Genomic DNA, 22,879 nt, shown 5'->3' with positions numbered 1-22,879 from the left:
TCCGGGTCGTGTGTCTGTTGCTGGGGTCTTTTGGAGTTTTCAACTTTCGTTAAAATTCCCCTACTTCCCCCCGAGACTATCGCTAGGACATCTAGTCGAGACTTCAGGTAGAGAAAAATTCGAATTTTCGCTCCTCCTTTCGATGGCGCCCTCTGTTTTGGGTGTATTTCCATTGCTTGTTCCTTCTAGGGTCTTTCCTTTTTCCATGATTCCCCTAACGACTTCACTAGATTCGCTAGTGTTGCTTCCAAAATGAGAAAAATTCAAATTTCCCTCTTTCTGGCGCTCTTTTTCGAATTTTCCCGCAAGAAATTCGTTCTCTCAGCCTTGAATCGGAATTCAAGTATGGTGGCACCATCTAATGGCTTCTCTTTCTCAGGAGAGTTACCATCAGATGTCTTTCCACCCGCCGGCCTTTTCTCGTCAGTCGGTAACTCCTTCTTTACCGACTGCCGACCCCCACTCGGTGCTTTTACCGACCGTTGGGATTTTCTGTGTCAGTCGGCCGAGACGTTAGCCCGTTACCGACTGTTTCCTTCCTCGGGGAGACGCTAGATGGCGCCTATTACCCGTTTTCCGTGTTCTAACACTCCACGTGCTAGAATACGTGAATTTTTGGGGTTGTTTGGGCGGAGCTTTCGCCCCTAATTCTCGCCTTCTGGACTTTTCAGCCCATTCAGCGCCCTTTTCCCGATTTTGTGGTCTTTTCAGACCACTATCGAGCTTCCTTTCATCCTTTCCCAGGATGTTTTCGGGATGTTGTGGTCGTTTCAGACCACTTTCTTCCTTGCTCCTCAGCCTGTAACAAAACAAAAAAAAATGCGGGCAACAAAAAGCATAAAAAAAAAATTTTACCCCCAGAAAAAAATGTTGCGGCTGCTACGGCCTTCCCACCCACTTCAGGTGGTCTTGGCCTCGTCCTCGCCAGTCGAAGGTTTTCCCTTCCTCTCGCGGCCGCTGAGGGTGTCTTTGCGCCTTTCGACGCAGGTTCCTCATCTCCATCCTCCTCGCCCTGGCTTCTTCGGACCGTTTCGGTCCCCTGATTTGCCTGGGCGTCTTCTCCTTGGCGTCTCTCGAGGTGGGCGGGGCCGAGGGCAGCGCTCTCTTCTCCCACTGCTTCTTCGTCGCCACCTCCATTGCTTTCAGAACATCCCTGGGGATGTTCCGCCCAAACTTGGGGATCCAGGGACCCCTGGCCTTCCTTTCGGCTTGGCAGGGGATGCAGTCCCTGGTCTCCTTCCCCGGCCGGCCGCACCTCCAACAATAGGTGCTGAGGGGTTCAGGGCAGTTCTTGCCACCGTGCCCAGGCTTCTTGCAGTTCCAGCAAAGCCTTGCTGGTGCAATTCTGGGCTAGCGTCTCTTAATTTCGGGGTTTTTCTCGTGATGGGGATCTCCGTCGAACTCGGATGTCCTGGTTACACTCCCACCGGCCTCAGGCATCTTCCTCTTCGGGATTCTCATCCCGGGGGAAACTCCCGCTGGTCCCTCGCCTCCGTGCTGCAGCACCTGGAGGCGGATCACTCTCTCCTTCCTCGCGGAGTCCGGGTCGACTGGGCGTTGGAGCCCTTTTCCCCTTTTCTTTTCCTTCCTTTCGTCTCCCTGGTCCCTCGGCAGTGTCGGGGTGTCCGACGACGTCGTAGGGCCCAGGTTGACCATCGGCAGATTCTGCTCGGCCATCTTGGCGAGGAGCTGAGGGTTCTTCACGAGCGCCTCAGCTATTGCCCTCGCCAGGGTGGCGTTGGCTTCATCGGGGGAAAACGACTCCCCCGCCCTTTCACCTCTCTTCTGCCCAGGTGTCTCTCCTCGAGAGGACTCCTCCGTCTCTCTCGCTTCCTCTGGAGTAGGGCCCGTCGGAGGGGTTGGGGTGAGCACCGTTGTGGTCACCTCCTCCTGGAAGGCCACCTCCATCGACTCTCCCGGATCCGTCCCCATAATTTCCTGGAGATCCTCCAGCTCTGCCGCCGTCAACTCCCGATCTGGAATGTACAATTCCAGTAGTTCGGGTATTATCAAATCCGCGTCGCCTCGCAGCGACTCGGGTGCGATATCCTTATCTCCCTCCACAGGTCGTACCTCGTCGAGGGTGTCTCTCAACCCCTGGGGGTTGCACTTACCTCCCTGGGTTTCTTCGGCCGTATCCACGACCTTCTGCACCAGCTCGTCGAGGATTCTATCCTTCGCCGTGACTCTTAGGCTGCCACGTGCACCGAAGTATTCTTACGAAGAGCACTTTCAAAAATTCCTCCCGCACTGCGTGATGGTCGAAACGAGAAAGAGCTTGCCTCGTGGTTAGCTCCCCAAATTCGTGAAAATTCGGGGGTGGGGGATTAAGGGCGCATCTCGATTAAATCGATCGTCCCAGGTGGTCCCCCTGGTGACATACGACCCATATTTGCATATGGGCGCGCTCTTTTAAATACCTGAGATGACCTGTCAATCACAGGTATTTAAACTTTCGCCCCTTGACTCGGCCCGTCAAGTGGCGCGCCCCTGCGGGCGGAATCTGTACTTCTGAACACCGTCGGTCGGTAACGTTACCCCCGGAGGAGTGACTATTGTACCAACCGAGCGATAATTCGGTTTCGGTCAATTATTTTCCGTTTCTCCCGTTTCTTTCGATATTTTCCATCGGAAAAAGCCCCTTTCTGGCTCCTAGGCCATTCCTCCCCGGGTGAATGAGGAGAACAGCGTTCGGTGCAACAGAAAAAGCTCCCTCGGAGGGGAAAATCGATGCTTTCGCTTTTCAGAGGAGGAGAATTATCTCGTCACCTCACAATTATCCTCCCCGGGTGAATGAGAGAAGGAAGTCATGAGTTTCGGAAAACCTCTCCTCGCCATGAAATTTCGCACTTCCGGATTCACTTTGTTTGCACGGAAGGAAAAAGCCGTCACTCTCGGAAAAATTATTTATTAATTTTTCTCCGCATTATCCCTGGGATAATTATTTTCCTTTCGGGGAAAAAGTAAAATTTTTCCCCCGGATAACCATTAGGATGATTTCTCCTCCTCATTTCTGAGGTTTTCTCGTACTCCGTTTTGCCGTAGCCGCACGTTGGGTGCCATTTTGTAAGGAATTTTCCGCCGGTGCATCACCAGCAGAGATCCCAAACTAATTTGGCACTTTCTCTATCGCTCAATTATGTCGGGCGCCAGCTGGATTTTTACGAAAAATCCAACGGTAAATCGGCCTCAGAGGATAACTCGTCTACCCTGAGGACTTCTCGTGGCGGGACGAACAATGCCGAGCCAGCATCAGCGTAAAACGATAGAGTGGGCGAGGTCCACCATACTAGGAGTAATTCACTCGATCGATCTTCGTCTTTTCAGCCGAGAGACCTCGATAAAGCGTATCTTCCAGGAGCCATTCCTCCATGTATTTTTCGCCGAGGATGTTTCCATTCCTCTGACGTATTCCTTTCCTCTCCAGAGTGGCTCAACTCTGGAGAAGTCGACCATTACCTGCGAATCCTTCTCACTGCTCGGAGCGCCCAACACTGAGAGGCACATGCGATACAGGTATCCGAAGACTTATTCTCACCCACCCAGAGCCTCCTTGGCTGTAGCTGGCTCGGAGTTGTGGAATGGCATCCTTGCTGTCATCAGAGACCTGCCCACCAGCTTAGGATTCAAATGTCAGCTTAGGTCTTGGCTGCGCACCCGGGTTGAACCCAGCTGATTACGTGTGATTTGATGAACTATTCTCTTATGCTTATCTCTTTTGCTTTACTCTGACTCACTTCATTGCCTGTGTGCTAATGCTACTGTTTTTCCACGCTATTTCTGTGCTTTTATCTCAATGTATCCTCTCTTATTTATAATCTCTCATCTGTACAATTTGTTTAAATTTCTAAACAATAAACTCCTTATCTTATCTTATCTTACCTGTGCCCACCCCAACTGAACCTCAATGCTCGGTAAAAGCACTATTATCGTGGGCCAACACCCAAAGTACTCGTCGTGGGGGCACGTGCGATCGGGCCTCCAGGAGTCGGCCTAACTCCCGGCCGACGGATCCACGCCAACACCACTTCTTTCGTCCGAAGTGATAGATCTCTGAGAACATGGAATTAAAACACCCCACGTCCTCAAAGTAATCCGATCATTCTGTTTGGGACGCTGAAGCGTCCCATTCTCTCGCTGTTCCGGATCTTGTCCTCACAACGGACCCCCATAATCCATAATGGATTAATGCCACTTACGACCGTCGTCGAGGACCGGACGATTTTCATCCGCTCGACTCCAGTGCCTGTCACCGACTGTCTCAAGAATCGAGAAAATCAACAGTGTAATATAAAATTTATCACGATGCGTGCGTTATTCCACAATAAAGTCTATCAATAGTGTGGTTTTATAATTCCGCATGTTTTAATTTCCTACCTCCTCCCACAATTCCACTTTTCCCCAACCGGCATCTCAATTTAGCTTCAATCTCAAACAAGTTCCCCATAAAAATTTCTCTATCCCTCTCAGATTAGAATATATTCAACAAACTAAGTGCCTGAGGGTCAGTTGAAATGGCTTTGATGTTTAGTTTTTACTAAATATCTTCGAATATAATGAAGATAGGGGAATTTTTCGAAAGACCTTGTTTGGAGGGAAAACTGAATTTAGGGTGGATTGGGAAAGGGGTAGTGGAAATGCCGGTGAAAAACGAACGCACAGAGTCTATAAAAAATATATTGATTTATTCGGTGGAATCGAACCACCTTAGCGTCACTTGTTACACTCTGTTAATTGTCACTGAAATTAATTCAGACTGTTCTGAATTTAACACTGGAAATTTTCTGAACAATATACTGAATAATAGGAGACTGTACTGAGAATTTAAATAGGAGATGTACTGAGAAAATAAAATGTCTCGAACGGGTGATGTACTGACGCTGTTCGGATAACCGAAAGTAGCTTTAGAATAAACGATATACTGCTCGCTCAACTCAGTTGCTACGACTCTCTACGACTGACTGACTCTGAGATTCGGTGATTAACTAGGCCTGACCGTTGACCCGAGGTTTCCCGAAGATTTTCGTAAGTGGCCGATCCGTGGTCAACCGTTGATGTACTGAATTTTGACTGCGTTTCAAACACCCCGGGGGCATTCAACATCAGGTTTTTGAATTACTGGATCTGGTTTCTGCTGGTCTGATTCTGCTGATTCTGATTCTGCTGATTCTGGTTCTGCTGATGCTTGCTAAGGGGAGAAAGCAGGGTGAGAGACGTATCACTTACCAAATTAAAAACATATGAAAGATGATACTTAACTCTCAGTCCTGCAGTTCCTGGATGTCCCCTTGCTGTTGATCGTCTTCATCATCTGGGTGATCTTCTTCTGGAGGTTGTTCTGGTGTAGGTGGGTCTGTAGGAAGCAGACAGAGCTTGGTGATTGGTCTGTCAAACACCGAGTGGGCTGCTGTGATGTTCTGGAGATTAGGCGACCCATCTTGATGTCTGCCGACTTCTGCTTTGCTCGTTCTGACTGTGGCTACTCTGGTGAGTCCATCCGCTCCTGGTCTAGTCGCGATGACTCTGGCGATTGGCCACTACGCTGGTGGAAGGTTATCGTCGACCATCAGCACCATGTTACCAACCTCGATGTTCTGCTGACGTGTCTTCCACTTGTAGATAGCCTGGTATCGTTGGAGACACTCTTTGGACCACCTGGACCAGAACTGCTGAACTATCCGAGTCACGAGGTTCCATCTCCTCATCTTGAGGGGATTCTCGTCGACGTAGGATGACTCTGGTACTATCTGTAGAGGCTCGCCGATTAAGAAGTGTCCTGGGGTGAGAACCTGGAGATCTTCTGGGTCGTCTGACATCGGACAGATTGGCCTGGAGTTTAGGCAGGCTTCAATCTGAACTAAGACTGTGTTGAGTTCCTCAAATGTTAGCGTTGTCGTTCCCAGGACTCTCTTGAGGTGATGCTCCGTTGATTTTACTGCTGCTTCCCATTTGCCACCAAAATGGGGTGCTCTAGGTGGTGAGAAGCTCCACTGAATCCCATTGGTGGCGAGAGCAGCCTGAACACGTTGATTTTCTTTAGATGCTTGGTGATAGAGCCTTTCGAATTGATCTACTGCTCCGACGAAGGTGGTGGCGTTGTCACTGTACATGACTGCTGGAATACCTCGTCTTCCGGTGAATCTCTTGTAAGCTCCGAGGAAGGCTTCTGTGGTTTGCCTGTTGACGAGCTCTAGGTGAACTGCTGACGTGGTGAAGCACACGAACACTGCGATGTGCACTGATCCCGGTTGAGCATTCGTGGGTCTCCACTTGAAGATGGCGAAAGGACCTGCATAATCCACCCCCGTGTGAGAGAAATGCTCTTGCTGGTGAGACTCTGGTTGCGGGCAATTGTCCCATCTGTTGCTGAGCCTGTCGAGCTCGGTGTCTGGCAAAGATAGCACAGCGTAGGATGTAGGCTCTGATTGTGCCCCTGCCACCGAGTATCCAATAGCGTTGCCGAGTGTAGGCCAAGGTGAGCTGTGTCCCTCCGTGGAGGGTCTTCTGGTGAGCTTCTGCGATGACGAGTGTGGTGAATCTGGACTGACGTGGCAAGATTATTGGGTGGATCTGTTCTGGATGGAGTTCTGAGTTCTTGAGGCGTCCCCCAAGTCTCATGATGCCCTCCTCGTCCAGAGTTGGGGTGAGTTTCGCTAACTAGTGATTTTTAGGTGGCTGCTGATTTCTGAGAAGTACCCTGAGTTCTGAAACAAAGTACTGGTGTTGTGTTATTTTTACCCAAAATAATCTCGCATCGTTGAGTTCTCTGGTCGTCAAGATAGATCCCGGGGGCATTGGCTGCCTCCTGAATCTGTCGATGGCCCTGTTGATGGTCGCTGTTACTGCTAACAGCTTTGCCATCGTGCTGTATCTGTTGAGGAGCTCGGCAATCTCGTTGATTCTCTGTACGACTGGGTGAGATTTTGCTGGTTTCGCTTCTTTGGCCACTTCTGGGATGTCCATTGGTGGAGCATCGATAGTTGATCGTGGCCAGTCTTCAGGGTCCTGATTTAGCATCTGCTGCGTTGATGTTACGAGTTGAGTTAACAGGAGAGCTGCAGTAAGTTCCAGACGTGGAATAGTCATGGGCTTGATCGGTGCTACCTTGGTCTTAGCGCAGACCAAAACTGTGGAGGCTTGCTCGTTGAGATTCTGAGTGCGAATGTATACCACAGCACTCATAGCTACTGTTGAGGCATCTGCGAATCCGTGTAATTGGATGTCGTTTGTCTGAGGTGAGAGTCTGAGCCATCTGGGTACTGCAACTTTATCTAGTTCGGTGAGTTCCTGGCGAAATGACTCCCACCGGTGAATGTACTCTTCGGGGAGGGGGTCATCCCAACTGCATTTGAGTTTTCAGAGATCCTGAAGGAGAATTTTCCCCTGGACGACGACTGGAGCGATAAATCCCAAAGGATCGAAGATCTGGGCTATCTCTGAAGAGACAATTCTCTTGGTGATCGTCTCTGTGCTGAAGTCTCTGCATTTGTACTGGAATGTGTCGGACAACTGATGCCAACACAGACCCAGTACCTTGGTGACGGACTCTTCAAACTGAATGACTTCTTCCTCTATTGATAGGCCAAGCTCATGCAAGAGCTGAGGGCAATTACTGCTCCATTTCTGGAGAGGGAAGCCTCCTGCCTGGCAAAGTCCTTGTAACTGCCATACTATCTCCTTGAGTTCTGCTGGTGAGTCTGCTCCGCCGTAGATGTCGTCTACGTAACGACCTCTGGTGATTGTCTCGACGNTAATATGTGGGCACTGATCTGAACCTGTTGATTTCCGTTGATTGCCTGAAGTGTAACTGATACCAATCCTCTCATGCTGCCGGAATTAACTCCTCCAANTGTAGGAGATTTGCTGTTTGTTGTCATCAACCCACAAAATTCTCTGCAGGTCCCAATCGTCCTGATGAACTCGTATTTGCCTGAACATCTTGACTATGTCAGTGCCAAACACGAGCCTGTGCTTTCTCATCCATGTTAGAACGTCCATGGCGTTGGTCTGAAGTTTTCCACCTGGATGTAGAATGTCGTTGAGTGACGTTCCTGATGAAGTGGGGCTGGAGCCATTGAAGACGACTCTCAGCCTTGTGGTGATTGCATCTGCTCTCAGAACCCCGTGGTGTGGAAGATAATAAACTGGAACGGGTTCTGCTGTCTCTGGTGCTCTTTGCATATGACCCAAAGTCTCGTACTCGTTGATGAACTCCTTGTACAGCTGGGCATATGCCTGATTATTGGTGAGTTTGCTGATTGTAGATCTGAGCTGACCCGAAGCCTTGAATTTCGACTCCCCGAGAGCTGCTGTGGAGGTTTTCAACGGGAGCCTCACTATGTACCGTCCCGTTGAATCTCTGCTGTGTGTAAACCTGAAGTGTTTCTCACACTCCAGCTCGTCTGGTGATAACTCTGAATTTTCTGACTGCTGAACTGGTAACTCTTCCTGGACCCAAAATTTCTGGAGAAGTTCTAGAAGTTGTTCGTTTGAGGAGGTCCTTACAGCTGATAGGGAGATCCTCGCTGAACAACCGGTGCAGTTGATTGGACCTGATAGAATCCAACCAAAGACTGTGCGTTGGCCGACGACTTTTGACTGCTTTGACTTGACAACTTCATCTCTGATGATTCGCCCGTAGTTGTCAGCCCCTATGATGATATCGATTGGTCCGGGCTTGAGATACTGCTGATCTACTAGCTGTAGATTTTCTAATGAACCGATGTTCGCTGAGGCACATGAGAACGATGGTAGAATTGCGGTGAGTCTCTTTAATATGTGGGCACTGATCTGAACCTGTTGATTTCCGTTGATTGCCTGAAGTGTAACTGATACCAATCCTCTCATGCTGCCGGAATTAACTCCTCCAATTCCGATGAATTCCAACGTTGTTGATTTCCTGGACAAGTGCATTTGATTTACTAGTTTTTCTGAGATAAATGACACCTCTGAACCCTGATCGATGAGGACTCTGGCTCTGCTGGAGAATCCTCGTGGTGATTTCACTGTAACTCGGGCTGTCGCCAACAGCACCGATTGTTGATCTTCTGAAGGTTGATTTGACTGCTGGTTCCCATTGGTCATCTGATTGTTGAGGTTAACTGCTGCTGTTGATGTACTGGGCTTAGCTGTTGAGAATGACCAATGAGAAAGTGAATGTACTGATTATTTAAAGGAACATTCACTTACTCTGGTCCTCGTCGATCCTCTCTTCTGCAGGTCTGTTGGCAGTTCCAGAGAACCCTGCAGCTTCCGAGTCACGACGTGGGGGAGCCCATCCTGTGTACCTGCTGCCTCCGTGGATCAGAGTGTGGTGAGATCCTTTGCACTTGTGGCATTGTTCGTCTGAGCTGCACTTGTCTTTTTTGTGCGTGCCCAGGCACCTGAAGCATAGTTTCTTGTCGATGGCCAGGCCGTTTCTCTTTACTGGGTCCAGCTCCTTGAATTGCTGACACTTATCAACAAAGTGGTTCTCTTTGCACATGGAACACTCTTTCCTTTGGTGACTGTTCTGCTGAGCGCTGTCCTCCACTTGTTGAGTTGCTGCGTAAGCTCCTTTCTTCTTAATAGGTGGTTTGCTGGGAGCGGTGATCTGCTGTCTGGAGTGGAGTTTGGACCCTGCGTTGATACCCCTGGCACAGGACTCCACGAATACGACGAACTCTTTGAGACTGGGGAAATCCTTGGCGTCTCCCAATTTCAATTCCCATTGTCTGAGGGTCTCTGCGTCCAAGGACTTCCTCAGGAGGTGAGCGAACAGCTGTTCTGTTAGGTTCGCTTCTGAAAGGCCGGCCACTGTTCTGAGCTGGTCCAGCGACTCGACCACTGCTGCCACGTTGTCGGTGAGATTCTGTTCCGTGGGTTTGGTGATTTTTGGCAACTCCAGGACTCGATTAAATAAGTACTGTGCCAAAAGTCTGGGATCATCGTACTTCTTTTGGAGCTTTCTCCATGCGTTCTCATAATTCTGATCGCTGATGGGTATCGTAGAGATCAGAGCTGCTGCTGGTCCTCTGAGGCTGCTCTTCAGCCTCACCAATTTCTCCACTGGGGGAATTGTAGATTTGCTGCCCACCAGTGAAGTGAAGAGGTCACTGAACTCCTTCCACTGTGAAGGATTGCCATCAAAAGGCTTGATGTCCAGTCTCTTCAGCTGATCGTGGTGTTGAGGACTCGGTGGTATACTGGGTGGCTGAGCTTTCTTAGCTAGTTGACCCCTCAACCTGCTGATGAGCCTGACGCATTGCTTCCTAGTGGTGGCTGCCTGCTCGAATACCCCGTTCGCGAGATACGGGTGATCGTGTGGAATGGACTCGATCAGGCTCCCCTGGATGGTGAGTAATTCTGCCCATTCGGAATCCAGGATCCTATCGTGGCCGTCCAAATCCTCGGAGGTGACATCCTCGTCGGTCATGATGACCTTGGTGAGTTCCTGATAAATCTCCGTAATACTGTCCACCCTGAGCTGTATCTGCCTCAGTTGGATGAGTTGATGCACTGTGAGACCATCCTCTGGAACTTGAATAATCTCGCAGTACCTCTGCTTGACATCCGAAATTAATTTGTCCCCTTGATTGAGTGTATCCCCATCAGGGGCATTGAGGATGACCTTCGGAATTCCAGGTGGTGAGTTTACTGCGCTCGTGGATGGATTAATTTCCTCCTTATTGTCCTGCAATTCTTGTTCAATTACTGTTTCGGAGCCTGACATGGTGATGTACTGTTTTGTTTACAACCTGTCAGATCCCTTGGTAAATGAGTACGAGAGTTTCTACTTTACCGACCGCCTGCGGTTTACCACTCGGTGAGTTGCTGTGTTGCGTCGGTAACTGGTCGTCTCTGCTGCTGTGAGGCGCCGCCTGTTGCTGGGCGCTGGGCCCGCGCTTAGACTGTTCGGCAACACTCGGTGATTCTCGCTGACTCTCGACTCTACGGCACGTTGAGGCACTGGAGGACAATGGTGTTTATACTTCTATTGTCCGGAGAATATAAACACTGGCACAAACACGTCAGAATTTGTCCATTGAGTTTCTGCTGTGAACCCCGAATGTCCGCGTGGGTTTTCCACGGCACTGAATAATTTCACACTACCGATTCCCGAATCCGGCTCGAAGGACCATGTGTTTGGAGGGAAAACTGAATTTAGGGTGGATTGGGAAAGGGGTAGTGGAAATGCCGGTGAAAAACGAACTCACTGAGTCTATAAAAAATATACTGATTTATTCGGTGGAATCGAACCACCTTAGCGTCACTTGTTACACTGTGTTAATTGTCACTNGCTTTAGAATAAACGATATACTGCTCGCTCAACTCAGTTGCTACGACTCTCTACGACTGACTGACTCTGAGATTCGGTGATTAACTAGGCCTGACCGTTGACCCGAGGTTTCCCGAAGATTTTCGTAAGTGGCCGATCCGTGGTCAACCGTTGATGTACTGAATTTTGACTGCGTTTCAAACAGACCTTTTTTGTAGCTCTTACTTCATTCTATGAAAAAGGTGTGTTTAAAACACCGCAATAGTTTCCTATCTAATGGCACCGGGCTCAACGAAAATTCTCGAACGACCTCGAGAGCCAGATCACGAAGTAAATCACCCATCGAGTTCAGTATCGTATCGTGTCAATCTCTGTACAGTCAGTATTGTCGCAATCGCTCTATCGAGTACATCACCGAGTACATCACCGTGAGATACTGAGTTAACGCCCCTAGTAGCGTCTCTATTCGAGTGAATCATCTATTAATATCGAGTCAATTATCAATCATTTTGAGACTATAATCAAGTGAATTATCATGAGAATTATCAAGTGCAGTGTAGAGACGATTATCGAATTTAAATTGAGACAATTCAACGAACAGTGTACCCTTATAAAATTTCTAGATGCGTGGTTTACACCACAAATAAAGTACATCACCAGTGGTAGTAAATCGCGTGTTCTTAATTTTCACACCTTTTCCAAATCACTTTTCTCCAACCCGCCTAAATTTTTAGTATCAATCTCAAACAAGGTGCTTGTAAAAATTGCTCCATTTTCATTCGATTCAAAGATATGCATCAAAAATCAAATCTGAGCAGACTTGACCCATCTCGTTTTATCACTCAGCCATTCAATCACTCAATGTGAACACAACAATGCAAAGAAATTGATTGCGTACCTTCAAGTCAGTAGTAACTACTGGCTGTTTTTCAAGTAATATTATGAGATGGAATCAGATTTCCTTGGGCGAACCATTTTTCTAATCACCACACATAATAGTATATTATGTCACCAGGCGATAAAATTATCTGGCGAATGTGGCATTATAATCCGAGGCGAAGGCGAGGATTATAATCACATTTGCCAGATAATGCTTTTATCGCCGTGATAAGATAAGACATCGCAAACTACACTCTTCCTTTCTCGATGCTGATTTGGTCCAGACGACCGGTATTACTCCACCGTTGCAACCGTCGCTAATAAACATAAATGAGTTCCTGCCACCTGCTCTCTACAAGCTGCGTCGTGATGCTCGTGATGAATGCAGAAGGAAGGGTTTCACTACATTCATACGTACTGGAGAGGTCTACGTCAGGAGAAAGAAGGATGACAAGCCAACACTCATCTCGTCCCATGAGGACTTAAAAAACTTCTTAGAGGGCTCTCAGTAAACTTGTCATATAAGCACCCTTCATCTATTACTTCATCTAATTTTTCGACTCCATCCTCGAACAGTAATGCCACTCATCACTTACATTCATCTTTTCATGCTAACTCATCTACTCTTGACTCCTCTAATGCTTCACCACTATTGTCTGATGAGGGCCTACGTGTTTGTCACCTCAATGTGAACTCGATTAGGGCTCACATTGGGAGTGTCGAGCACTTTTTAGCTTCTCGTCCGCCGTTCCATATAATAGCCATGTCAGAGACCAAGCTCTGCCCCTTGATTGATGATGACGTGATAGGACTTGATGGCTACAGACTCTTTAGGAGTGATCGGAATACACATGGGGGTGGTGTCGCTCTATATATTAATACCTGTTTTGATATCAAGGTGCTTGCGTCGACGACAACAGTCTGGACGTGTAGGCCTGGTCATCCTGAGTATATCTTCTGTGAGATTAATCACCCTGGTGTTCTTCCCATTTTCGTCGCTGCAGTTTATAGACCTCCTGATGCTCCCTTCACTATCGGCACTGACTTTATTCCCAATCTCAATAGTTATCTTGACGATTATAACACTAAGATAATCATGGGGGATTTCAATGCGGATCAGCTCTCGAATAGGCCGGATGCGGAACTCCTTCGAGGTCTTGCTGAAGAGAACTCTCTTTATCTGGTCCCTCATGGAGCTACTCATCATCGTGGTGAGGCCAATACGTGGCTTGATCTTTGTTTTATTGATCGCGATGACACACTGATCTCTTATTGGAAGACTGATGTTCCTTTCATTGATCACCATGATCTCATTACAGCTACACTGAAAGTGATGTTTCCGCGTTCTGCTCCACCGGCTGATTTCGTATTTAGAGATTTCAAGTCCCTCTGTCAGATCAAACTCAACCAGAGCCTGTTGGCTAGTGATTGGTCGGCCTTTGATGCTTCGCCCTCGCTCTCTGATATGGTTAGTTGTCTTAGCTCGAATCTCGGCAGGGCAATTGAGGTAGCCGTTCCCTTGAAGACGGTGAGGCGTTCGTCGAAGCGTAGACCATGGCTGACAGGGCATCATGATGATCTCCTTGCTGAGAGGGATCGTCTGTACAGGATTTACAGGCGCACACGCTCTCGGTGTGCCCTACTTGAGTATCGTATAGCTCGTGATCTGGCTCATCGTGAGGTGAACGGGGCTCGACAGCAGTACTATCAGGCCAGATTATCGTCCATCTCTGATCTGGCCCGTATATGGAGGGAACTGCGTTCTTTGGGAATACTTTCGTCTGAGTCGAGTACGGTGAAGCAGGATGGGGAGGCTCTCAATGCCCACTTTGCGGGTGTTTCTTTCGGTTCGGACGAGCCTTCGGTGGATGAATGCCTTGGTTCTTTGGCTGCTGGTTCTGATGCTGTGGGCAGCTTTGACTTCGTCCCGGTGACAGAGGCTGAAGTTGCATGTGCTGTGAGTCATTTCTCCACTGGGGCTCGGGGCACTGATGGTGTCCCTGCATCGGTGGTCAAGGCTGCTCTCCCCCTCCTAGCTCCATTCCTGACGAGAATTTTCAATTTCTCACTCTCGAGCTCGAGTTTTCCTTGTCAGTGGAAGAAGTCATTGGTTATTGCGCTGGAGAAGGTGAAGAATCCTTCCTCAGTGAGTGACTATAGGCCGATTTCACTACTGTGTTTCATGGGGAAGGTCCTGGAGAGGCTAGCTGCGCTCCAAATAAATAGATACCTTGCTCTCCACTCCATACTTGATCCTTTCCAGGCTGGTTTCAGACCTGGGCACAGTACGCAGACTGCCTTGCTGAGGTTGAATGATGACATTCGCATTGGTATTGATCGTCGTGAGCTTACAATGCTGTTATTGTTCGACTTCAGTAAGGCGTTTGATTCAGTCTGCCATGTGCAGCTGTTAAATAAACTTCACAAGTATGGTTTTTCTATCAGAGCAATTGGATGGGTTGCTTCTTACCTGTCGGGTCGCTCTCAGGCAACGCTTGATGGATCTGGAGGAATGTCATCTTTCCGTGCTCTAAATAAGGGTGTACCTCAAGGATCAGTCCTGGGGCCCTTGTTATTCCTCATTTACATCAATGATATATGCGCAGCGATTCCGGCCGGTGTGAGGCACCTCGTCTATGCTGATGACCTTCAAGTGTATCATACCTACATCCCCTCTGATCATGATGAGGCTGTGGCAAGAATGAGTGCTGTGGCAATTTGTGTGGCTGACTGGGCGTTAGCAAATAGACTCCAACTCAATATTGCTAAGACCAAGGCCATCGTTTTTGGTTCGCAGCCCTTTGTGAACAGGTTGTACTCTGGAGATGTCTCTTCAGTGGCCATTGGGGATTCTCAGGTTCCTTTCGAGACAGCAGTGCGTAACCTGGGTGTGACATTTGATAGTAAAATGTCTTGGAGACCACACATTTTGGGTATCTCGCAGAGGGTTCACTCAGTACTATATAGACTTCGGTTCTTCCGTCCTAGCACGACTCTGCAACTGCGAATACACCTTGTACAGTCCCTCATTTTTCCCCTGATTGACTACTGCTGCCTAGTGTACGATGGTCTGTCTGCGGAGCTTGCTGTCAAGCTTGAGCGTCTCATCAATTGTGGGATTAGGTTTGTCTTTGGAGCTAGGCGTGGCGAGCGCATGACCCCGTACCGGGAGAGACTCGATTGGCTGACGTGTGAGGCTCGAAGGAGTTATTTCCTTGGGAGTCATATAGGGTGCTCTCCTCTAGAGTGCCCTCTTACTTATTGAATCGCTTTGTGGCTAATCAGAGTACTCGACCGATGCGTGGTCATGTGGCACCTCTTACTGTACCTAGGTACGGTACGTCGGCTCTTCAATGCTCGTTCTTCATCTCCGCAACTTACCTTTGGAATTCCATTCCTTCATCTGTGCGTGATCTCACGNGCACCTCTTACTGTACCTAGGTACGGTACGTCGGCTCTTCAATGCTCGTTCTTCATCTCCGCAACTTACCTTTGGAATTCCATTCCTTCATCTGTGCGTGCTCTCACGGCAATTACCTCCTTCAATGCTGCCCTAAGACAGCTTTTGCTGCAAAATGAGCTGCATGTGCGTCACTACTAATAGCCTCTTTTCCTCTGTTCATATTTCATCTCGTATTTCTCATTTTACATCATTCATTTTAGATGGAATCATCTCTACTGGGAGCCCGCCGGTCAGTGTTCAAATTAGCTTCCTTTAGTTACTTTCTTTATTTTTGCTTATTTTGTGCACTGGTTCTTTTTATCAAGTCATACTTACAGTTATTGGTACTATTTTTTTCTTTTGTGAATATCTTACCGCTGTTACTATTATCATTCTTTTTAGACTCCACTTGTGGATGTCAATTTGTAAGACATAACCTACAGTAAATAAATTACATACATACATACATAAAATAAAACTTTCAGATACTTTCTCTTTTATTGATTACTGAAGACATAGAAGACAAAGAAAACACTAGTCAAGGAGTACAAACGAAGAAAAATGAGAAAGCGGAGTCTGGAGCAAAAAAAAGTCCTCTAGACGATCAGTACTTGCTGGAACACGCATTCTTTATCTTGCAAGACACCCTGCCCTAACACCCGAACTAAAGAAGATTTACGATCAGGGAAATATGTAGCCTCAGTAAAGCTTTTTCATACGTTTTTGGGCTTCGGACATAAAAATTATCGCCGAAGGCTACCCCACCAAAGTAGAATGGGATAACTACTGTCATACTATCATTGACACCTATCCTGACTTGGCTGATAGTAAAGAAGTACTCAGTAGTAGTGGTAAACATTGGGTATGTATTTTACCAATTTTTTTTGTCAAAAATTTTATTCAAATCACTCTTCCTGGAGTCATTTCAGTCAAGACAGTCAGCTAGCATATTTGCATTATTATTTTCGTGGTCAACAAAAACCGATGCTTTACTTAAAAAATACCTTTCAGTTAATCATTTGGAGAAAGTAAACTATCAGTAACTTGTGGCAGAATTTTCTTGAATTTTGAATTAATATTTCCTATTTGTCATCATTTCAAATAGTCTTCTCTCTCACATACAGTTAATTCACATTCCTATATTCCACTTTGTATTATCTTTCTAAAATTGATTAATTTCTGTTCTTAATAGACCGTTCTCAAGACTCAGATTCAACGAAATATCACCAATGAAAGGTACCAGCACAATGTACCTACACCTGGGCCATCGAAGAGAAAACAATTTACTTTGGAAGATGTGGATGAAGCTGTCAAGAAGGCAAAGGGTGTGCTAGTGACACCTCAGAGGTACGTATTTATTTATGTGCATTTTTCTGCTTTATTTATTTATATAAAACCGGAATATTCCTCGTAGGTCGTCGGGTTTGGTATCAATCAAAGATACTGATGAGGCTCTGATGGAACTAAAGAAGTGCAAACATGGTGATGATTCTGATCATGTAAAAAGATTACTCGTTGAAACGAAAGTTCAGCGCAGAGAGGCAATCAAAACAATCAGCACTGTGGACCAAATTGTTCAGAAATTCCCACAAATAAAATGTTATTCTCTGGTTTGTATATTTTTGCTAGTTTGATATAGTGTTAAGAATTATTCTTCCCCTGGACTTGACGAATGTCTTTAATTTGTGTTTCTTAGTTTTAAAATGATATACTTTTGATGCAGATGATATCCGAGTTTCTTTCGATAATGGGCAAGGAGGAGGCTGCTTTGTTGAGGGCAATAGAGAAAAACACTGTACGTATTGGTTCATTGTTCGATATTGAAGCCAGAAACGAATACTCCAAGGCCACCATCGTTCTTCGTCTATATGAGAAATTAATCCCTGGAAAAGGAAAAGTTAAGAAAGTGAGTGAACCACTCATCATCGTAAAGAAGGTATAGAAAATAGAAAATTTAGTAATTTAATTTCCCAGCGAAGTAGTAGAACAAGTTGAGTGAGGAATTTGATATAGAAGCTTTTGCAAATATCTTTGAGACTGGCGAATCTAGGGGAGATTTAAGAAAATTTCCATGAAAGTCAAAGAAACTGTAAAAAAAATTAATTTCATGTTTTCCATAAACTTCTATTCCCAGATATAGGGGAGGATGAGGTGAGATGGACACTTATGACTTTTTGTAAAATATTAATGACGCCTTGAATTGTTGATGGAATAGAATTTTTTTTCAATGGAAAGAACAATTCTTCCGCTTTGAGATGAGCCTAGACTGAGCTCAATTGATAAATCTGTTTCTGAGTTATGAATATTTTTTAAAATTCAAGTGTCCATTTTATCCCACCCTCCCCTATATCATTGCGATGGAAAAAAAACATTAATGAATTCAATTTGTGGAACAGGCAGGAAGGTGCATATGAGAGGTTTTAACTGCTCCATGCAGTTCTGCAAGACTTGTGATGTACGTGGTAAGATATACAATTGCTGAGGCTTTCGTAGTGGCTGGTAGCGTCGAGATTCTTTTCCCAAATCCAACGGTTGCTCGCTTAGTTTTATTTCTATTGGCAACTTATTATTGCTGGCATAGAAAATATCCTAGCGACTATTTCAATACTCTTCAGTATTTAGACCAACAAATCCTCGGAAGTATTATCAAAAACAAAACAATCAATGCTTTCAACCGCAATGTCAATCACGCAGTGGAACCAAAGGCATGTGAAATATCCTTGCAACGACGACAGCATAATGACAGTGACAGTTCGAGTTAACTTGGTATTGGTTAGAGATAAGTCAACCTAACTATGTGAACTCCAGACTTCGGTTTGGGTGAATATCTTGTAAACTGAAGAAGATTGAAAATTTTTTTCGAGGACCTTGTTAGAGATTGAGGCTATGATGTTAGGGCGGATTGGGGACACGTGATATGGAAAAGGTGAAATTAAAGACACGCGGATTACAAAAACACTGGTGATGTACTTTATTTGTCGCGCAAGCCACGCGTCTTGATTTTAGGGATGCACGAATTGGTTAATGTCTCAATGTCAATGTGATGATAGTTTTTTCACTGCAATAGAGATTCTCTCGATATTAAACTTGATGATTGACTCAAAATAATTGATAGTTAACTCGGAATTAATTGATAATTGAATCAAATAGAGACGCTACATAGAGCGCTAGACTCGATATAATACTCGGTGATGTACTCGATACTCGGTTAGTTTGACACTGTACTCTATAGGTGAAGCTCGGACTAACCGATGTATTCTCTTTGAGGAGTAGATTGATACTACTGAAATTCCATATTTGGCGATTTGCTTCGTGATTTACGCGTGGACCCGAAGGGTCCTGAGGTCGTTCGCGATTTTCCGTTGAGCCCGGTAATTCAGATAGAGAAATATTTGCTGCATTTCAAACATCCCGGGGGCCATTCATCATCAAGGATGATGAATTTCTGCGTTGAACTTCTTCGCTGCTTGTCTTCGCTGGTTACTCGTTGATTGGCTCTGAATCGTCTTCTCGATAGTTTTCTTCTCCTGATTTTTCGATAGATTTCTTCTCCTGATTGCTGATGTACTGGCGATAATTTAGGGCTGATTGCTGATGTACTGTTAATAATTTTGCACTGGAGCTATTTAATACGACTCACAGCTTCGGATTGATGACATCTTCCAGGACCTGCTCTGCGGTAGATAGGATACTGGAGAGGCTTCTAGAAATTCTGATGCTTTCTTGATTTCCGGATTTTGACTGTGTCTCACAGTTGACACAGAAAAAACATTAACATTGATCATCTGACATTGGTGTGATTGGCCTGGAGTTTAAGCAGGCCTCTATCTGGACGAGGATACTGTTGAGTTCCTCGTAGGTGAATGTCGACGGCCCAAGTACTCCTTTGAGGTAATACTTGGTAGATTTAACAGCTGCTTCCCACTTGCCTCCGAAATGGGGTGCTCTCGGTGGTGAGAAGCTTCATTGAGTCCCATTTGTGGCTAGGGCAGCTTGGTTCTGTTGATTCTCTCTGGACTCTTGATTGTACAGCTTGTTGAGTACTCCTGGGGCTCCAACGAACGTAGTGGCGTTGTCGCTGTACATAACCTCAGGGATACCTCTCCTTCCGGTGAATCTCTTATAAGCTCCGATGAAAGCCTCTGTTGTTTGCCTGAAAACGAGCTCTAAATGGACTGCTGATGTACTGAAACAGAAATACTGCGATATGAATAATAGATGGTTGAGCATTTGTGGCTCGTCATTTGAGAATGGGGAAGGGACCGGCGTAGTCCACTCCCGTGTGGAGAAAAGCTCGTGCAGGTGATATTCTCACAGCAGGCAGTAGGCCCATTAGCTCCTGGGCCTGTCTTCCTCGGTGTCTAATGCAGGTGGGACAGCGTAGGCTGTATGCTCTCACAGTGCCTCTGCCATCGATGATCCAATACTTCTGGCGGGTGTAGGCTAGAGTGAGTTGAGTCCCTCCGTGGAGAGCTTTTCGGTGAGCTTGTTCGATTACCAACGTTGTGAGACGAGACTGACGAGGCAGATTAATTGGATGAATCTCGTCAGGGTCTAATTGAGAATTCTTGAAGCGGCCACGTAGCCTCATGATGCTCTCATTGTCTAGCGTTGGAGTCAGCTTTGCTAACGGATGACTCCGTGGTAGTTGATGGTCTCTCTCGAGAAGTCTGTGACCAGATGCAAAATATTGATATTGTGTTATTTTTACCCAGAACAGCCTGGCTTCGTTGAGTTCTGTAGATGTGAGGACAGGCGCCTGAGAAACTGGCTGTCTCCTGAAAGTGTCAATTGCTCGGTTCAGCGTAGCTGTCACTTGGAGGACCTTGGATAGTGTTGAGTATCTGTTGAGAAGCTCTACCACGGCGTTGACTTTGATGGTTGTCTGATGTGATGGAGATGGCCTCGCTTCTATTGATGCTTCTGCTAGGGAGTCGATTGGTGATGATGGCTAACTCTCAGGTTCCTGATTTATCCGTTCAGGACCTAACCGCCATAGCTGATGTTCTGCTAGTTTTTTTGGTGAGAGTCCTCTGGATGCGCAGTCACCTGGATTTTCTTTACCGCTGATGTCTCTCCAAATAGTATTTGGAAGGGATTCCTGGATTTCATGGCTCTATTTTGGACGAAATCCTTCCATCTTGATGGGTGGCTCTTGATCCAAGCCAGGGCTACGCTTGAGTCAGACCATAGATACGTTTTCACTTCGTTGAGTTCCAGCATCTGCTGAGTTGCGACTACTGATTGAGTTAGCATGACTGGTGCTGTTAGCTCAAGTCGAGGAACGGTCATGCGCTTGAGAGGAGCTACTTTTGTTTGAGCACATACCAGTACTGTCGATGCTGGCTCGTTGATCTGCTTGGTGCGAATGTACACCACTGCGCCCATTGCTGTTGTTGAAGGATCTGCAAACCTGTGAGTCTGGATGCTGCATGTCTCCAATGAGAGTCTCAGCCATCTTGGCACTGAGACTTGGTCTAACTTGTGGAGGTTCTCTCTGAAGCTCATCTACTGATTTTCATACTCTTCTGGAAGTGGCTCGTCCCAAGTGAGCTCAAGTCTCCATAGATCTTGAATAATTATCTTACCTCGAGCGGCCACTGAAACGATGAATTCCAATGGATCGAACAGTTGAGCTATTTCTGATAGCACTGTTCTCTTTGTAAAGGTTATTGAGTCAAACTGCCCCGATCTGTATCGGAAGGTATCTGAAGACTGATGCCAATACAATCCGAGTACCTTGGTGATCGGCTCTTCAAACTGGATGATTAATTCTTTAATGATTTCCTCTGGTGGTGATGATGTACCTCGGGAAAGAAACAATAGATGAGGGCGGTATCATTTGTCAAATTGATAAATAGAGAAAATAATACCTTACCTCTGCATTCAGTTGCTCCCTGCAATCCCGGGTTTTGAGTTGAAGACTTGCTGCGCTGATGCTCTCTCGATGTTCTCTGAAGACTTGAGAGTGTCTTAAATTCTCTCAGTCTGTGGTGATGTTTTCTTGTTGCTGTTCTCTTGAACTTGCCGATTGCTTGGTTCGAGATTTAGTTTCCTTAGCAAACCTCAGCTATTATTGAGTATCTTGTGACGTAATTTCCTGAGGTTCACGGAACCCTCGATCCGCTACGTAGCCCTTTGACGCACGATAACCCGGAAACGACAAATAAGTCGAGCACCAGGTCGTTATTACCAGAACGACCACTGGAACGAAACGAACAACCAAAATCAGAATTCCAGAATAATCCCAAGCTTCGAGGCGGTCTCCTGCTAACTCAGACCGAAGAACGGCGTGAAGGTCACTGATGAAGCTTAGATTAAAAAGTGACTAGGTATTGACCGAATAAATGAATCTAACTCAAAATTGCGGGGGAAAATCACAATATTTAATCAGGCTTAGATGACTCGATATAATAAAAACAAATTAAGTTCTTTGAAAACCCCCTTTGGTTATTTCGATCAATCAACGATCATGAGGCTTCGATAGTTACTAAATCTACAATTGTCAAAGGACTAAAGAATTCTGATAGGAAAATAAGGAAGTAAAATACTCAGTCAATTTAGTCAAAAGAGTTTCCGATAGTTAAATTGAAAGANAGAATAATCCCAAGCTTCGAGGCGGTCTCCTGCTAACTCAGACCGAAGAACGGCGTGAAGGTCACTGATGAAGCTTAGATTAAAAAGTGACTAGGTATTGACCGAATAAATGAATCTAACTCAAAATTGCGGGGGAAAATCACAATATTTAATCAGGCTTAGATGACTCGATATAATAAAAACAAATTAAGTTCTTTGAAAACCCCCTTTGGTTATTTCGATCAATCAACGATCATGAGGCTTCGATAGTTACTAAATCTACAATTGTCAAAGGACTAAAGAATTCTGATAGGAAAATAAGGAAGTAAAATACTCAGTCAATTTAGTCAAAAGAGTTTCCGATAGTTAAATTGAAAGATCTAACCATCCCAAAAAGTCCGAAATAAATAATGTCAAAGAGAAAAATGAAAATCAGAATCAAAATATTGTCAATAATAATCATGCAGATTGAACAATACTGAATGATCGAAACCCAAGAATTCGTCCACGTGACAAGTAAAGCTGGCTGTCCGAACCAAATACGAAAACTCAAGACAACGGGCCAGCGAAACGAAGCAAGGTCACGAGACACAAAAGAAACCTACGTTCAATGTCCTTCACTGAATATTAACCGACAGCGAGAGTGTTCGTCTAACACAAATTCACTCAAACGTAACACTAATTAATTTTCCAAGTATCATCTCAAAATAAAATATTCATAAAAT

At 45.9% G+C, this 22,879-nt stretch overlaps 2 protein-coding genes across 2 annotated transcripts; both read right to left on the bottom strand.

Moving 5' to 3' along the window:
* Positions 1 to 7,356: 7,356 nt before the first annotated feature.
* Positions 7,357 to 10,711, bottom strand: LOC107046030. The gene is made up of 3 exons (XM_015268485.1): positions 9,190 to 10,711; positions 7,842 to 9,128; positions 7,357 to 7,775 (listed from the first exon to the last, which is right to left on the bottom strand). Exons 1-3 carry the CDS (start codon positions 10,709 to 10,711, stop codon positions 7,357 to 7,359), a joined length of 3,228 nt encoding a protein of 1,075 aa, XP_015123971.1.
* Positions 10,712 to 19,818: 9,107 nt separating this feature from the next.
* On the bottom strand, positions 19,819 to 21,086 carry LOC107046028. Its single transcript, XM_015268484.1, has 2 exons — positions 20,628 to 21,086; positions 19,819 to 20,529 (listed from the first exon to the last, which is right to left on the bottom strand). Exons 1-2 carry the CDS (start codon positions 21,084 to 21,086, stop codon positions 19,819 to 19,821), a joined length of 1,170 nt encoding a protein of 389 aa, XP_015123970.1.
* Between the last annotated feature and the right edge of the window lie 1,793 nt (positions 21,087 to 22,879).

The sequence above is a fragment of the Diachasma alloeum genome, unplaced genomic scaffold (genome assembly GCF_001412515.2).
Source record: "Diachasma alloeum isolate Michigan unplaced genomic scaffold, Dall2.0 Dall_scaffold_01184, whole genome shotgun sequence".
Lineage (NCBI taxonomy): Eukaryota > Metazoa > Arthropoda > Insecta > Hymenoptera > Braconidae > Diachasma > Diachasma alloeum.
This window is presented reverse-complemented; position numbering and strand designations above follow the sequence as displayed.

Excerpts from the sequence above, each read along its gene's own strand:
- LOC107046028 (XM_015268484.1), bottom strand. The coding sequence starts at position 21,086 with ATGAGCTTCAGAGAGAACCTCCACAAGTTAGACCAAGTCTCAGTGCCA. Across the intron at positions 20,530-20,627 it reads CAGCGGTAAAGAAAATCCAG|CCATCATCACCAATCGACTC; the intron begins GTGACTGCGCAT and ends CCTGAGAGTTAG.